The sequence below is a fragment of the Sceloporus undulatus genome, chromosome 4, assembly GCF_019175285.1.
Source record: "Sceloporus undulatus isolate JIND9_A2432 ecotype Alabama chromosome 4, SceUnd_v1.1, whole genome shotgun sequence".
Lineage (NCBI taxonomy): Eukaryota > Metazoa > Chordata > Lepidosauria > Squamata > Phrynosomatidae > Sceloporus > Sceloporus undulatus.
In genome coordinates, this window is record NC_056525.1 from 82,096,891 (window position 1) to 82,115,107 (window position 18,217).

General features: G+C 41.9%; 1 protein-coding gene across 1 annotated transcript in view; it reads left to right on the forward strand.

Moving 5' to 3' along the window:
- Positions 1-1,558: 1,558 nt before the first annotated feature.
- Positions 1,559-18,217, forward strand: part of PODN (podocan) — a 33,212-nt gene continuing 16,553 nt past the window's right edge. The window contains exons 1-4 of the mRNA XM_042465615.1: positions 1,559-3,053; positions 6,847-7,115; positions 7,977-8,070; positions 14,238-14,302. Coding sequence (XP_042321549.1) covers positions 6,852-7,115; positions 7,977-8,070; positions 14,238-14,302 — 423 coding nt within the window. The 5' untranslated portion in view covers positions 1,559-3,053; positions 6,847-6,851. The remainder of the gene's footprint in view (positions 3,054-6,846; positions 7,116-7,976; positions 8,071-14,237; positions 14,303-18,217) is intronic.

Sequence of the window (18,217 nt, forward strand, 5' to 3'; positions counted from 1 at the left end):
TAAAGCAAAAAGACAGGAGAAGTAGTGGAAGCAAGGGGAAGACTTACAAAGGGAGGATGACAACATCTAGGTACTGTTCAACTCTATGTTTGAGGCAGGGCACTTGCACAACAAAAGCTCCACCTGGAAGAACCATGATTTCGGCTCTTTCTGATAGTCTGAATTTCAAAGCAACATCTTAGGAACAAAATTAAAGTAACAAATTATTTATTTCTGTCACTAAGCAGTCTATATGTAGAACAAGGATTAACATTAGATGCCCCTGTTTCTTAAATATTGGCTATTGGTTAAGGCTGTATCAAATGTTCTTCTGTTTTAACGAAGGCCTTTTCATGTTCCAAAATCACAATACTTTTCCATGTCTTGAAATATCTATAATACTCTGCTTTCTGATGCCACTGTTGCATGTGTGGTCTTGGGGTCCTGGAGTACACAGACTATAGAAGCAGAGGGTGGGGAGTGCAAAATAAATCTTTCAGCTGAGTCATTTCCCACAAAAGAGCCAATTTGCTCAATTCAAACTTGCACACCCGTCATTGGCTTTTGGAAATAGCTCATGGTCCAGAAGTGAATATATTCCTGTGACAAGAAGCCAAGATTTGGGACTGAACAGCAGGGGAGGCTGGAAACAATAGAACTTTCAATTGAGTAAATTTTGAAGCGGATTTGGAAAGGGAAACTGGGGCCCCATTCCCACTGGGCAAAAAAATTGGCTTATTTTGCTGCGATTCTGACTCGGATTCTGACTCGAATCTGACCTATCGTTCCCATTAAAAACGGGTGCAAACAGACACAGGGTTTTTTTTACCCCTGTTTTTGTTCCCATTGGTATTTTCCCTGTGGTAATTTGAAGCGGGTTATTTTGCTCCCCGTTCCCATTGCCCTTCCGGAACCTTTTTTTTAAAGCAGCTGTCAAGCGATTAAGTGCTTGACTTCACAGTCAATCAGTCGCTTAGGCGCTTTCCCCCTCCGGGAAAGGGAAAAGGGAGCCTTTATTCACCCCAAATCCCTTTGGGTCCCAGCCTCTTCTGTGTCTCCCCAGACTCTCTCTGGGAAAGAGAAAAGGAACTTCTATTCGTCCTAAACCCTTGCATCCAAGGCTCTTTTGTGTCTCCCCAGACTCCCTCTAGGAAAGAGAGAAGAGGAGCCTCTATTCCCCTCAAATCCCTTGGCGTCCAGGCTCTTCTGTGTCTTCCCATAGTTCCTCTGGGAAAGAGAGAAGGAGCCTCTATTCACCCCAAATCCCTTTGCCTCCCCCATTGCTCCCTGGGCTGTCTGGGGGGTGATCATGCAGGCATGTACCACAAAGCTCATCTGCTGCTCAGGTGCTCAGGCAGAGGCAAAAAAAGAAAAGAAGAAGAAAGAAAAAATAATAGTTAAAAATGGTGCTCAATGGGTCTCCTCACACGTCAGTCTATGAATGTGGAGCAGGGGGGAGGTTGCAGGGGGCGTAATGTGTTTACTGCATTTGGAGCTCAATGTAGCGTGATCGCCTTAGCCTGCTTCCCAATCCACTGGGGGAAAGGCTATGCAAACCGAAGAAAATGGCGCCGGCGATGCAGAAAGAGAACCCAGAGGGTGACACTCCCAGGCCAGCCCCTTAAGTGCTGCTCCTCCCATCTCCAGGTTCCTGAATCAGACACCCTTTCGTTCCCATTCATTTGCCCTGAATCACACTCCAGAGGCACAGGAAAATTCACTAAAAAGCCACTATTTTTTAAAACTGGTTTATCGACCTAAAATTCGGAATTTTCAGGATAATTCAATTCAGATTCGAATCCGAATGGGAACGATATCGGAGCAATGCAGGTTGAATGCGCGCTCAAATGGAAACGATGTACCCATGATTCGCGTCCTGATCCACGTTATAGGCCAGTGGGAATGGAACCTTGGAGATTTTTTTTAATGCAAGTACTTGAGAAGAGAGATTGTCTGCCTTTTTCTCACAGGGACAACACAGGTTACCACATGGGCATTTGTGTGCTTGCTTTAAATGTTTGCTATTGCTACCAAAGTAATTTCATCCTGGTTCCAATTTATTTCTAGTGTCACTTGAGTATGTTCTCTCTTGAAAAAGGAGAACCTGAAAATGTACAGGTTAGGCATTTAAAAAAAAAAAAAGGGGGGGGGGACAAGTAAAGTGACCAAGGAAATACAAACAGAGCAAGCATAAGAGTTCAAGGTACAACAATTTTCAGTGTCTCACTCTGCAATGTCAAAAATTTGGGAATTGAAAGAAAATGTAATTGGGGGGAGTCTTATTTTGGGAGACAATACTTTAATTTTGCCCTCACTATAATGACACTTCTGACTGATACTACTGAGAGGCATCTCAGAATGCTTGAGGCCCATGGGTGAGCAGAGAATGTCAAGGATAAGGGATTAAAATGGGGCAAGGGGAGAGGAATGGTATTTGTATCTTTAAAATTCAGGCAGCCCAAAGTTCCTAGTGCAAAGGGACAGGTGAAGAGCAATCAGACTAGGGACTCAGGAATTGCTATTCCAAAACCAACTGACCAACCAACAAAAACACAAAAAACTTCAGGTGACAGGGCTGTGGCGGAAATGCACTTTTTTGAAGCACGATCCTCTCTGCTCTGCATGCCCAGAATCAACAGCTTTGCTCTTCCACTTTCTGTGTTATTCCCACAGGCTGTGATGATAAAAGTGACTGGATGCAAGCAAGTCACCAAATTCATATCACAAGTTATGCATTTCTTCCTTCTCTCCCCTCCGCCACTCCCCCCCAGCCAATTCCTTCCACTCTGTTCACTTACATTTTCCCATATGGTGACTTTGGAAAATTCCTCTCTGCATAGGAAAAGACAGGAAATGCTCTTTGGGAGAGAGAAGGTTGCCTATTTCTCTCTCTCTCTCCCTCTCCCTTTCTAGTTGAGCTGATCACATCTGGAAAGGATCTGACTTGGGAAGGGGAGAAAGTGTTCGGCACTTGGAGTGAATGTAATTGACATGGCATGAGTAAACAGAGCATTTTTGCGGGACAAGAGAAACACTGTTCTCCAGATTCTTTTATCCTTATCAAGTAAGAAGAGGTAAGTCTGTTTCAGCACCTTTTTTTATTTTTATTTTTAAGAACACTATAATATCATGACACTTGCGAGGATGGTGGGCAGCTCTTTTCAAGTATATGCTGCAACTAGCTGAGAATTCACAGTGCATGCACAAAAATGCATAACCTGTTTGTGCTGCAGAGGAATAATAGAAGGTATAAGAAACTATCCTATCAGACTGCTGAAGATACTAGAACAATTGACTGTATAATTGCTATGCATGTTTAACTGGAATACTTTTTCTCTTGGTGAGATTTGAAACAATTCTTAAACTTCAGAATACTGCATAGGTATGTTACTCCATCTGTCTAGTGTGCCAAGGGTGCTGGAGGTGAGTGCAGAGACTAACCTGCCTCTGAACCCTGAAACAAGAGCAGCTACTTGAATGGAAGAAATGTATGTATCTCCTGTACTACTTGGTTGTATTTGCTTTCACAGAATCCAAGCCAAACTTTAGTACTTAGAAATCTTTGCACAGACTTGAGTGAGGCAATAAGCCTTGGATGAGGAACGTATTGTAGCAAGAGTGTAGATTTTATTAAAAAAAGAAACTGCATTAGAATTTTCTTTGGATTATAAAAGAAATCAGCACCGCTTGCCTAGTTTTATTGCCTTCCTTGCTGAAAGCCAGCAGATGCTTTATTATCCCAACAGCCTTTCTGTTGTACCAGAATACCTACTACTTCACAGCTGAGGAAGATGTTACTAGTGAAGAGTCTTCAGAAGTGCAGTGAACCAGGGAAAAGTTATGTTGAAAATGGAGACCTCCTTGATTTTTGGATTAAAGACTCTTTTAAAATAAACTTTTTAATCTATCAGTTCCTTCTTTGGTCAAAAGCGATGCCCCTGCTTTGTAGTGAATGCACTTATACTGAATCCACATTCAATATGTTCAGAAATAGACATTATTATGTTTGCTGTTATATACTGTTACTATATGAGCCATTCAGTTGTTTTTTTTAAAAGCCTTTGATGCTTGAGACATCAGGATAAAAGACTTTCAATTTGAAGGGTGAAGCAGCCCCAAGGAAAAAGCAAGTAACTTAAGGCTTGCTGATTGATAGAAATTGGATCCAATGTGGTTTCTGAGGTTGAAACCAGAACAAATTGTACACTGTTCTTTGGGGAAACTGAGACCTGGTACAGACCGGCGCTTTGTGCCGGCCCAGGGCCAAAATTAGAGCTCGGTAGGAGCAGAACTTTCTCACGCTCCCAAACCCTTTATTTATATTTCAGTGCCATGCTGTGAAATAGCTGAACTACCTGAACTAATAGTTAATTTAGATATTAAAAATGTTGAGAAGCTCCCAGAGCTGTAGCAATGAGGAATGTTAAAAAAAGGCTTCAGGTAGGCACATCCAAAGGCAGATTGCCTATAGCTCCAGAACAGAGACTGTTAATGGTAGTCCTCTAGATGTTCTTGGATTACAACTCCCCTCAGCTTTATCTTATAGACTAAAATATATGGAGGACCACAGTTGCCTGCCCATGTTCTAGAATAACTGTTTCAGATACTTTAAAGATATGGGGGGAACAGCATGCGTTTGTGCACATAATCTATATTGGTAGGTAGGGTGAACAGATTCAATATATCACCTTACCCCAGCTCAGTGGGATTGCAACAACCATCATCCCCCACCAGGGCTATTCTACTTTGACTAGTTGTTACTTCCATAGGAAGTGAAGGTTCCTGCTCCTAGGAGGTTTCAGTCGATAATCCAACATGGAAAACATTTGACGGAGGTAAGGCAAGGCAAGGCAAGGCAGGGGTGAGCAGAGGAGCAATTGACTTAAGGCCTTATATAGAGAGATATATAGATATAGATATCATTTGGCTGTTGTTTCTGCAGAGGTTCTCCCCATTAGTGAAATGCCTATTTGTTGTAGCTAGGGTTGCCAGAGCAAAAACAAGAGCAGACATGGTTTAGTGGTTTGACTCTGGGGACCAGGGGTCGATTCCCAGCTCAGCTATGAAACTGGCCAGGGGAAGGCAACAGCAAACCACCTCTGCAGAAATCTTGCCAAGAAAACCCCATGATAGGGTTGCCATAAGTCAGAAATTGCTTGAAGGCACACAACAACAGCAAAGCAAAGGAAATTTCAGCAGGTGTTGCTTCTTACATGCTTGCATAACAAACACACAAGCCCTCTCCATTTTTCTATATGTCAAGCCTAGTTGTAGCAGGATTTTCCTTCTATTTATCTTTTATTTAGCATTTGTAATTGGTCAATATAGGCTTAATTTGTAAGTCTAATTACTGAAGCACATATCTCTGAGGAAATCCTGTTCTTGAAGAGAAAACAGGTTGATTGCAGGAAAAAACATTCTCCTTAATGTCCAGTTTGTTTCATGTCTTAGTTCAGTTATAGACTTAATTTCTCGAAAGCATGGGAAGTAGAAGTCTGTGCTAAAGGTTTAATGGAAAAAGTTGGTTTTCAAGAGGGAGCCAAGATAGATGACATCAAATAAGTGTTCTGGGAAGCAGTTCCAAACATGAAGTGGGAGAGAAGGGCCAGAATTTTTTTGAAATAATAGCTGGCTGTAGCAGACCTTGGAAGGCTGAAAGCAGTGGAAATAGAGGAGTGAAAGTGACAAGCAATACTGAGAATGTTCTGAAAGTTAAGGATAAGGAGCACACATGAAGTCAGCATAAGGATCACATGATCAGGACACCAAGGGCAGGATGACAATTTTTTTTTGGCAAGAGAATGCTGGAGAGATGTGAAGGGACAAAGAACAGAAGATATAAGAGATGAAGGTTGCTGTAGTCTAGATCAGAGATAACCCGACCACACATGCAAACCAAAGTTGCTTCTGAATAGAGATTGCAGAAGGGTTATAATTTTTCAGTGTTGTAATGAGAGAAGCAAAACAACTTAACTACAGGTGGAATACAGAGAGCAAAGCGGGGGGGGGGGGGGGGGAAAAAAAAGTTCATCAGCTAACAGTAAAAATTGATAAAAAAAAACTGACAAGGAGAGCAGGGCCTCAGGAGGAAAGATTAAAAGTCCAGTCCTGACATACTGAACCTGAAATGAGGAAAAGTTAACTTCTTATATCCTGCTACTGCACCACTAGGAAAATCTGTACCTTTCATTCCCCCCTCCCACCCCTACTGAACTATTAAGGTAAAGAAGTTAACTGTTCATTGGGTTTGTTTACCATGAAAAGAAGAAAGTAAGCTGGATTTGCCAGTAGTGTCCTTAGGGTTGGTGTCACCTGGTGTGGTCACTCATGGGGGGGGGGAAGACTTATGGGGGTGGGACGTCTGGTGTGCAACTTCCAGCGTACTTCTGATGCATGTGGAAGTGCAAGCACAAGTGCATGACCAGTGATGCCACACGCACCGGAAGAGAGCAGCATGCTGCAGAAGCGGGGAAAGACTGGGGAGCAGCCATAGTGCTCCAGGGAGAGATGCAGAAGCCCCATGTGGCCGCAAGGAGCCCTGCAGGGGCCGGAGGACCAACCAGGCCTCATCCTCCCTTCTGTGGTGTCACCTCCCCTTCTGGGGTGTCACCCGGTGTGTGCGGTCCATATCCCCCGCACCCCCTCCCCCATGACACTACTGGGATTTGCAAATCTTCATATGTATACTTATGAACACATCACTCATAGAACTAGCTGTTTAATGTCTGACTGTATACAAGGCTTATCTATGTGATGTTCAGGTTTCCATGTTGTGGTGTGCTGTTGTAGAGTTTTGTGTGTCAGCCTTTTCTTTAAAAATCCCCCGATAATGATTAGCTACTTACTGTAATGTTTCCTTGGTTTCAGTGGAAATGTACCTACAGTTCAGATCCCTGTTTCCTGTGCTGTGGTTGTTGATGCTTAGCTCCAGCAAGATTCAAGGTCAGAAGAATGAAGACAGCAATGAGTTCCCAGAAAATTCATCTGAGCTACTTGATCTGGAACTCAATTCCTTGGCTCCACAGTGCCCCAAAAAATGTGCTTGCAGCCCCGAAGGAATTGTGGATTGTGGAGGGTTTTCATTGAAAGAATTTCCCATCGATATACCAGAAATGACAAGCCATCTTTCCTTACAGGTAGAGGAAAACGAAACAAGGTATGAATCCTATAGTCAATGCCAACTAGAAGAGGCCCATTGAATTAATTAAACTAATAAGTATTAATTTAATCAGATACAGTTAATTTAATGGGTCTAGTCTAGCTGAAATTAACAATAGGATTTGGGCTCATTTCTGGAGTCAGGTTCCCAGTTGAGTTTTGCCTTGTAGTTTCCCTGGGAACCCTGGGATTAGTAGTTTGTTGTGGCACCAGAACACTCTGACAAAGAAGGCTAAATATCTAACGAACCTACAACTTCCAGAATTTCACAGCATTAAACCACAGCAGTTAAAATGGTGTCAAACTGCATTAATTCTGTAGTGTAGATGCAACCAGAATGCTATGAGAGCTAAGGCACTCTAAGCTTTTTATAATGTTAGTCCAAAAGCTGTACAGTCATCAGGCATGATGCAGAACTCTGTAAAATAAAATTAAAAATTAAAATTTTACCATTTCCCAAATGTCTACTCACTATGGCCTGCATCCAACTAGCTACATGATGCTGAAGAATGTTTGCTCTCACATAACAGCCACCTATGTCAATACTGTCTTTTTTAGTTGAGAGAGGCTTCCAAAGCATGAGGTTCTGCTGATGCTGGTGATAAGAATATGGCATGGCCAAGCCTTTGGATACACCTAAATTTGCTGTTGCAGCATCCTGTACCAGACAAGTAAACCAGAGGGCTTGACAGTGTCACCTCTGCAAGTCTATTTAAGAGGTGACATTCTTAGCATTCAGATCCAAGTGAAGAGAATCTTCAGAGTTACTTTTTATTTTATTAAGGGGGGAACTTTCTTTAGTGCCTTGAATTCCTGATCCATCTTTTCTGTTCCTCCAGAATAACCAGATTGAAGAAATATTTCCAGAAGAGCTTGCTCGTCTCTACAGGCTAGAAACACTCAACTTACAAAACAACCGACTTACTTCCAAAGGTAAACTAGAAGACTCTAAGATGAGTACAGGCTGAAGCTATAACTGACTAGCATGAATGTACAGAAAGAGTTGACTGTATGTTGTATTCTTGGACAGGTGATTACCTATGCAATATCTCCTTTAGCCTAGACTCTTCTCAGATTTTCTTCTCTTAGACTAAGTGAACCTTGCTTCAAACCTGCATTTAGAGTTCAGTCAAGGCACTGTATTTAACTCAGTTTAAGAAACATGAGACATTATCTTTGGACCTGCATCAGCAGTCAAAGTTCAATAGATTATACAGGCCAGGGATCATTCGTAGAAAAGAAAGGGAAATGACAAAGTACAGTGGGGCCTCCACATACGTGGCCTTTTTATAAGTGGCTTTGAGCGTATGCGCTCAAGCCCCTGGGCGCGCGCGGGGCAGAAGGGGTGGCACATCCCATTCAGTTGAATGGGCGCGCGCGCCCGTTGCCTCCCGCACACCTCCGCGCCACTGTGCACGAGCCCCATTGTTTACAATGGGGCTTGAGCATAGGCAGAAATCGCCATACGTGGCGGGATCCGGAACGGATCCCCCGCGTATGGCGAGGTTCCACTGTATGCGGATATTCATAAATCATCATCACACTTTTCTTAATGTCCCTCCAGCTATTCCTTTGCCAGATAATAACACAAAAGGGGGAGGGGTCTTTACTGCCCAAATATTTGCTTTAGGAAAATGCATCTGAGTAAAAAGGTATGGCAAAAAAGATGTACCGTATTTTCCAGCGTATAAGACAACTGGGCATATAAGACGACCCCCAACTTTTCCAGTTAAAATATAGAATTTGGGATATACTTGCCGTATAAGACTACCCTTCTTCCAATGCACATCAAATAAAAATTAAAAAAACATCAGATTTAATTTCAATATGGTAATTTTAATTCAAATGCTTATGATGTGCAGGTATTTAGCAGGAAAACCTGTTGTATACAAAGCCTACTTGGATTGGTCAGCTCTCCCTGCCTGCCCAGCCCTCCCTGTCTCCAAGGTTTTCTTTCTACTGTACTTGTACAGTGACACGCTTGCTGCTTTCATACGGTCGCCATATATGGAGGGTGATGATGAAGGGTTTGGAAACCAAACCCTATGAGGAATAGTTCAGGAAGTTGGACATGTTTAGCCTGGAGAAGAAGTCATGTAGAAGACTGAATGAGCTTCTTTTCTATTGTTCTAGTGCAGGGTAGGCAACCTTTTTGAGCCGGGGGCCGGGTTGCTGTCCCTCAGGCGACTGGGGGGGCCTAAGCCGGGGGGTGGAGCTTCCACCCTCCGGGGGCAGAGCTGCATGCCGGGGGCGGAGCTTCCACCCTCCGGGGGCCAGGCCTCCTCCTCTTTGCTGGCCCCTGACCGGGCCCCAGGCCCCGTCACAGCCCGGCAAAAAAGCCGGTGGGGGCTGCCAGCACTGGAGGCCTCCTCCTCTTTGCCGGCCCTTTTGCCATCCCTGGGGCCATCCAAGAGGGCTCCGGTGGTGGCAGTGGGCCTCTGGGAGGCCCTTTTGCCATTGCCGGGGCCTTCCTGCAGGGCACCGGCGAGGGCATCGGGCCTCCCAGAGGCCCGCTGCCACCATTAGAGCCCTGTTTGAGGGCTCCAGCGGCCGCAGCGAGCCTCCTAGAGGCCGCTGCCAATGGCAGCGAAGTCTCACAGGACCTTTTCTGTGGTCGCGCAAGACTTTGCCTCTAGGCCACCGCCATTTTCTCCCCCAAAATGGCGGGGAAGGTTGCGCGAGGCTTCACCGCCATTTTGGGGGGAAATGGCGGTGCCCAGAGCGGCGAAAAGCCACAATTGGTGGTGGCAGCGGTGGCAGCCAGGGGCCGGCCGAAAGGCCTCCGCGGGCCGCATAGTTGTATGAGCAAGCAAGCAAAGGTCTGCAAGTTCAACAGCAGCAAGGAAAAGAAGAGGAAAGGAAGGATAATAGTCTGCCAGCTCTGAGCTGACTATTTTTTGGGGCAGGGGATGTCCTCAGAATTATAGTGCTCTTTCTGGGGTGGCTTGGACAATTGTCTGTAGAGCATCACAGGCAATTGTTAAAATCACCCAAGTTGTAAGGGACCCCCATGCTTGCAGAAGAAATGAAGGAGAGAAACAGGCCTTTGGGGGCCAGTATACTTCTCTCTCCCTTCCACCTCATCCCTGCACAAGCCCACAGAAGGTGCAACCATTCATGTAACAGAGCCTTATACCTGCAGTGTACACCAAGAGGATCCCAGCATAGGAAGAACTTCCTGATCATAAATTCCAGAGCAAACTGCTCTCAGAGTGATCAGCTAGTCTTCACTGTTGTTGTGGTGTGCCTTCAAGTAATTTCTGACTTATGATTACCCTAAGGCAAACCTATCATAGGGTTTTCTTGGCAAGATTTGTTCAGAGGAGGTTTGTCATTGCCTTCCCCTGAGCCTGAGAGCATGTGACTTGCCCAAGGTCAACCAGTGGTTTTCATGGCCAAGCAAGGACTCAAACCCTGGTCTCCAGAGTAACAGTCCAAGATTCAAACCACGATACCCCATGGGAGGTTGTTGTGTTAAGGCGTACAGTAGTTCTTTTAAACAGAGGTCAGGAATGTCTTACTTGTGGATTTTCTGTATCAGCAAGGGGATAGACTAGGTTCCCTCTGAACTACATAAAGTTGTGATTTTATGCTCTGTTCCATTGCTGGTATGCCACTGTTGTTTCACCTGGAATGGTAAAATGCTGCCACTTGTCCTCTCTTTCAGGCAGCAAAATGTGTTGGGTTGGCTCAGGTCTGTGCTGGCAAACATATGATAATATCACTACATCCTCCAACTATCCTAGATAGGTGGGGACAATCTCAATTAGTCCTCTGTCACCCATTTTTTTCAGCTGCTTTTAAAATGTCCCAGTTTTTCTCTCTCCTCCACATGTCCTCCTTTGTCCTCAGCTTACTTTGATTGTTGCAAACTGAGTTCAAAGTGCAAAAGTGGTTTGCGTTCAGTTAACTCAGTGGGGAAGTACAGAAGAAAGGATGAGGTGGAATCTTGCCCTTGCTAGCTGGCTCAAGGAGAAGCAAACTGCTGCATCCCCTCCTAGCTAATGTCTTCTTCCTCATTAATAACTTTTGCCATCTTGATCATACTCTGCTGTTGCTTGGCCACATACATCTCGGTTTTCATCTTTGAAATATTAGAGGATATATAACAGCTCTGCAGGCCACAAAAGAGACCCATACAGGACCAGTATCATAGTTTATCTGTCAGATAAAGTAGGCTCTAGTTCTTTTAGTAGTTTTTCATAATGAAAGCTCATTGTCATGGGATTTTTCCTTTCTTCAAGGATAAAGCTGTGCTGAAATGGAATAATTTGTATTTGCACAAATGTGATTGAACTGGGAAAAACTGTGATGTTGAAAGCAATTCAGCATCAAAGAGGCCTCCCAGAGAGGTGATATTGTCATCTTCCTTAGACGTTTTAAATAAATAAATAAATAAATGAATGAATGAATGATGTTTTAAGTACAAGATACTATGTCCTGGAACAGGGAGTTCCAAAAGCTCTTTTTTTCCTTTTGGGTTTCAGCTGTTGTTTGTATTATCCCTCCATTATATTGCTTCAGCATATAATAAGAGGAATGAAATGTAATTTGATCTTCTCTTTAGCTTTCTGCAGGCCACTGAGTCATCTGTTGGCAGTCATAATTCCCTAAACTTTATTTCAGTTTGTTCCATATGTATTGTGTCTTACAAAGCTGCATAGGTTTGTAAGACACCTGGTTGGCTTACTGTCTAAGCAGTATTAATGCAAGTTGACACCCCTTTAATTATCATGGCTCAAGGCTATGGAATTATGGGATTTGTAGTTTCAAGAGATATTTTGTATTCACTGTCAGAGAATTCTGGCACCACAATAAACTACAAATCCCAGGATTCCATAGGATGAAGCTCTGACTGTTAAAGGGATGTCAAACTGCATCAATTCTGCAGTGTGGCAGCAGCCTATGACACAGCATGTGAGTAGAAAACAAAAGGAGAGAATGAGAAAAAAAGTTATGAAGGGGGAAAAGATGGGTAGATGTTTTTGCATCATACTTAAAACTGGTGATTGAGGTCTGAAGTCAAAAGATGAGTAATGAATTTTGCTAAGGAAGGATATTGAGGAAAGAACTGAAAGAAAAAAGTGGGGACGGAGAGTGGTACTTGAATGTTCACGAACAAGGACCAACTCTTAACATTAAGCAGAGTGAATTGGTCACCTGAATTGCCAGATGCTAGGGGGCAGCAGAAAGATGTTGAAGAAAGCCATTACCACTATCTGCTGTGATAGAAAGAAAGCTCTCCCATCACTAGAGCAAAGAGAGATTTGAAATCTCATCTGGCTGGCTTATGCACATAGAATGTAAGGAGGTACCATTGTGTTCTTCCACTCAGGTAGCAAAGTATCCTGTCAGGGAGGCTACTCCACGTCTGGGGGCACCAAAGGGTAATGTGTAGCATTTTTAAAGGCAGGATTTGGCGCTATATATATATATATATATAGAGAGAGAGAGAGAGAGAGAAAGAGAGAGAGAGAGAGACTTTGCCTTTGAAAATTACACCCATATAATGGTTTACCAGTAGATGTTTGGATTATTTCCAATGGATGGATGCCTGACTCCCAGTTGTTTAACATCAGCAAAACAAGAACTTTTGAAAGAAAGCCAGGTATGCTGTGTGTGTGTGCCTTCAAGTTGTCTATTGACCTATGGCAACCCCATTAATTTCATAGGGTTTCTTAGGCAAGAAATACTCAGAGGTGGTTTTGGTAGTTCTTGCCTTTGAAATATAGCCTACAACACATAGTAGTGTTTGTGGGCTGCCCCTGCTTACCTTCCAAGATCAGTAAGTGTTTACAATAAAAGTTTTAAAAAGAATTAAAGCACCATTCATTTTGAATCACCTTGTACAACAGCAAACTGAAAACCACTCATAAAACTACAAGTAGAAGGCAACCAAAAGATGGGAATACATGGTGATCAGCTCTTCGGGGTAGTCTTCAGGAAATCTTCAAGTCAATACCTCTGAGATAAACAGGATAGTGATATGTATGTTTTCCCCACTTACCAGAACTAGGGAAAGTTAGTGTTTGGAGTATAACCCCTATTTTGCAGCTGGCGTCTGATGGTGGATCTTGTGGTCCAAAGTAAACAAGAACAATAAAGGCTGAAGTCTCCCAAGCCCTTAAGGGAGCAGGAAATCTTTGGTCAGCTATGGATAGAAATTGCATGGTTTTGTTTTTAGATCATTCTTGTTAGACAATGCAAGCTTAGAGTACAGTATCACTCTTTAGAGATGCACGAAAAAGCTACATTTAGAAGGGAAACAACAATAATAATAATAATAATAATAATAATATGTTTTATTTATATACCGCTATTCCAAAGATCATAGCAGTGAACAGCAAGTAAGCTAATTAGCAAGTAAGCTAATTTGCCCCCAACAGTCTGGGTACTCATTTTAGCGACCTCGAAAGGATGCAAGCCTGAGTCGAGCTTGGGCCCTTTTGCTGGTCTTGAACTCGCAACCTTGTGGTTTTGAGTCAATGGCTGCAGTACAGGCATTTAACCACTGCGCCACCATATCCTTATTACCAACACCAAAAGAACTATTTGCCTTAGATGAACACCTGCATCATCACATCTTGAACAAATGACCATTGCTAAAGGAAGTCTTTGAACTGCCAACCCACAGCTTTTGTGGACTATGTTTTGCTTTTATCCAAGTGCTAATACTACAGAAGGGAGCCAAAAACCCCACACAAATTAATCCCTTATGCTAAAAAAAGAGAGACATGTCTCTCAAAGTACAATTTACCTGGGTAATCATATGTGAAAATTAGGGACTTTTCAAAAGAAATTTATTATCTGGGACAGAAACCTGCTGTTCAAGGTAAAAAAATAAAATTAAAAAATGCTACTGAGTAGGTCAGAGCTGTCAGGTGACCCTGGAGTAGTTGTCTGGATGGCCTCAAGCTTATATGTAAGCACATAGATAAAATAAAATACCATTCAGATCTTTCTAGACATTTCTGTGTGAGATATTTCTAGTTATTTTTACAGAAAAAACATTAACATAGGTAGAAATCCTTTAGGAGATACTTTGTAGTAAACTCTTTTCCTAAAAGTACCAATGATCAAAACATTCTTATTATTTGAAGGACTTCCAGAGGAGGTATTTGACCAGCTGGAAAACCTAAATTATCTGTACCTTGCAAATAACCAGGTAAGCCAATGTGATTGTTATGACAGCTGTTGTTGACTGTATTTGAATATAATTTATCAAGAGAGAGAGAGAGAGAGAGAAACTGTGGAGCACAGTGAATTAGAATGCCAAAAAATATCTATATTATGTTATTTTTCTCTCATGTGATTCTTGAGAACGAAACTATAGCATTGCCAGGCTAGAGTAGTGAAATACGCCATCTTCAGACATATAGCCGGTCCTCCGTATCCACGGATTCTTTATCCATGGATAGTTTCTTGGGTTTTGCTGGTTGCTTTCACCTATGTGTCCGCTCATTCCATTATTTTTGGAGTAAAAAGAAACCTTGAGGATGGGAATAAAATGTTGCAGCAGGTGCTGGGAATTGCCCCCTCCCAAAAAATATCTCAAACAAGCCCTACAACAACAGAAACATCATTTGAACATTTTAAAAAAACAACACAAGAATTACACATTTGCCCCACAATGGAAGAAATAATAATCTGTTTAGTGCTGGAAAAAGATGGTATGCATTTTTGTGCATGATTGGCTGTGTAGCTGCATTGCACGATTTCTGTCCTATACATAGGCACACAAATTTCCTAGCTGCTGTTGCGATATGAGGATTTATGCAGTTTTTTTTGTGGTTTTAATTAGAGATGGACCCCATTTTGCTTTGCTAGTAGTAATAGAATATTTTACTATCATCTTTCAATGGGAGCATCCCTATGTTTAATTTTCTAATTTTTGTTCTCACTTTGAAAATCTTCATTGGAAACTGAGCTGTTACTGTGTTACTTCAAACAAACCAACAAGCAAGAGAAATAAGACTGGGACATTTAGATAAACTCATCTGGTCAATTCCATCCTTTTAATTTATGTGGCCCAGATCAAAAGCACCTAAAACGTTGGCATTTTAACTGTGAACTCAAGCATGCAGTCACTACAGTTTTGGGGACATCTGACATGAGGTGTAGTTTCCCAACCACAAAACATTATCTTTTCAATTCAGTGTGAGGCACAAAGCTGCTAACTGAACTGAAATGGCTGGGAAACCTATCTACGCAAAGTTCATTGATGTATAATGGTAGCACACAGGTGAGAAGAGCAGGACAGTAATGTGCCATATTGTACAACCACTTAGAAAGTTGGTGATGTAATCAAGTGAATGTACTTACTAGTGAATTGTTGCCTGGGTCAAATGATTTCATTGTACCTCAGCCTGTAGTTGTTGCTGTTGTGTGCCCCCAAATTATTTTTGGCTTATGATGACTCTGAGACAAACCTATCATAGGGTTTTCTTGGCAAATTTCTTCAGAGGGGGATTGCCTTTGCCATTCTTTCAGGCTGAGAGAGTGTGATGTGCCTAAGATCAACAAGTGGTTTTTTAATGCTCAAGCATCGAATCGAACCCTGATCTCCAGAGTCTAGTTCATTGCTCAAACCACTACTACACACTATCTCACAACCCTCAGCATATAACTGATTTGCACAATAGCTCTGTCCTTCCATTTTAAAACTGCATAATTTGAGAACTTTTTAAAATACGTGGTGACCAGAATTACTGAAAATAAATAAAATTCTTTTCTCCTGTCACTACCTATTTGTACCACCATATTCCTTAGACATTTGGCATCTTTATCCATGGAAGAACCATAAATTGGTGGGATTTTAATTAGTTTTGGAGATAAACTGTACAATTTAGTACATCTTCTTTTTTTCATAGTACCCAGTGTATGGGATGTGTACAGTTTAAAACTGAGGATCTGCCGGGCCATCATATGAAGGAAAACTGCAGGAACTTTCCTCACATTTCAGATTCACTCTTTTGTTGCTGAAGTGCAGTATCAAACTGTTTCTCTAGTAACATCATGTCCTTTCCTCCCATTTACAGCAATTTTCCATGTAACGATTTTGGCAGTGAGAGCAGCTCCATAAAAGTGGAACACAAGCCAGGCTGTGACTAATATTCCAGAACTTTTCTGTCCAGTCCCCCTGCCTCCCAGGCTCTGTGTGATAAAAAAGTCATTAACCTTTCCTGTTTTTTCTGTTGCCGCTGCCGGAGAAAAATTGTACAGTACCCAAATATTAAAAAACAAACTGACTCAAAAGGTGTTAGAATGAAATGTTGTAGACTGAAAAAAAAAGCACTTGATGGTTTTGCATATTTAGATCCAGGGTAAATATTGAACTATATTTGGCTGTGGGAGATGCTGCACCTAAGACTCACCTTCAGCAGGAGGGCAGGGGTAGGTTGGAAATACTTTCCAGTCAGGCATTTCTGGAACCCTTTCAGATGGCACCAGTTACAGCATTATGGCCCAACTTAAATTACTGTGGTTCCATCTTAGGGAATCCTAGGATATGCAGTTTAGGAGTGAGGCATTTAGAATTCCCAGCCAGATTGCTTGTCTGCATACAAAACTACAAATCCCAAGACTCCACAAGATGTTACCATGGGGGTTAAATTGGAATCATAGTACTATAACTGTACAGTGGTGAAAGGGCTTTCCAGGAAGCTTTCATGAAAGAGCACAGATCTAGCTCTGTCCCCATGTAAAACAAAGAGGAAAATCTCCATTCTGGGGAATCTAAATGCATTCAAAAATGTCATATTTACTGATATGAATATTACAGACCAGACCTGCAGTGTGGAGACTATGTCTGTTCAGGATGCCAGACCACCTGCAATGTCCTCTCTAGAATACTCCAATCCATTCCCCTTCCCACGCTATTTTTCTTCTTGTGTATATTCAGTCTCCACTGGGATGATTTGTGAGTCCCATCCCGGTTCTTTTCTCACAACTCTTCTTCCTTCAAACCTTGATACTCCTGTTGATGCCTTTTTCTTGGGCATAGCTGGTACTGCATACTTTGGCTACATAAATATTTAAACTGAGTATCAGAAATCTAGGCATTATAGAAGTCTAAATAATACGTAATTCAAATAATATAGAGAGATCCTAGTGGATTTTCAAAGCAAAAAATTTGAATGACAATATATCAATTCAGTGGGTCAAAATCTGTGGATGCTCAGACGCTATTAAATACAATGGCATAGTAAAATGGTGTCCCTTATATAAAATAGAAAATAAAGGTTTGCTATTTGGAATTTATACTTTTAAAAAAATATTTTCAAGCCGTGGATGATTGAATCCATGGATAAAAAAATATGTGGATACGGAGGGTTGACTGTATTTTAATTTTGCAATTAAAATTGGAAGTATATTTTAAAAAGACACACCCTTTTAAAGGCAATGATAAGAAGTCTGCTATCTTGTCAAATGAAATACTGCACTGCTGCCTTTACTAAAATCCTAAAAAAATAACAGATCTATAATTGGGATCTGTGCAAGCAAATTCATACTAGAAGGATATTTCCTATTGGAAATTTCATTTCTTTCATTTCATTCTGTTCCTATGTTCCGTATAAAGTTCAGCTTACAACTGACACTAAACTGTAGATAAAAGTATGGCTTATAAAGGACACGCATGGCATGGAAAGAAGCAGCCTTCAAAAACAGTGCAATCTATTTGTATCCTATTCTGTTGGAGGTTGCAGAATTAAACTACAGGAGGACCCTGTCATGTACTCTTGTTTTCTCCTGGGACTCTACTAGGAAAAAGCACTGAGCTATTTCTGAGAGGAATTATAAACAGAGGATAAAAATGTATTTGCTATCTCAGTCCATTTTGCTAATAGCTCCAGCCACTCACCTAAAAACAAAGCAAAACAAACAAGCAAACAGACAAACAAACTGAAGAAGAACTCTTCTTGGCTGCTTCCACACTGCAGAAATAATCCAGGTCGACACCACTTTAACTGCCGTGGCTCAATGCTATGGAATTCTGGGGACTGTAGTTTGTTTTGTTACCAGAGCTTTGCAGCCAAAGATAAACAAAGCCTTGTTTTCTTATATTAATGAGGAAAACAGA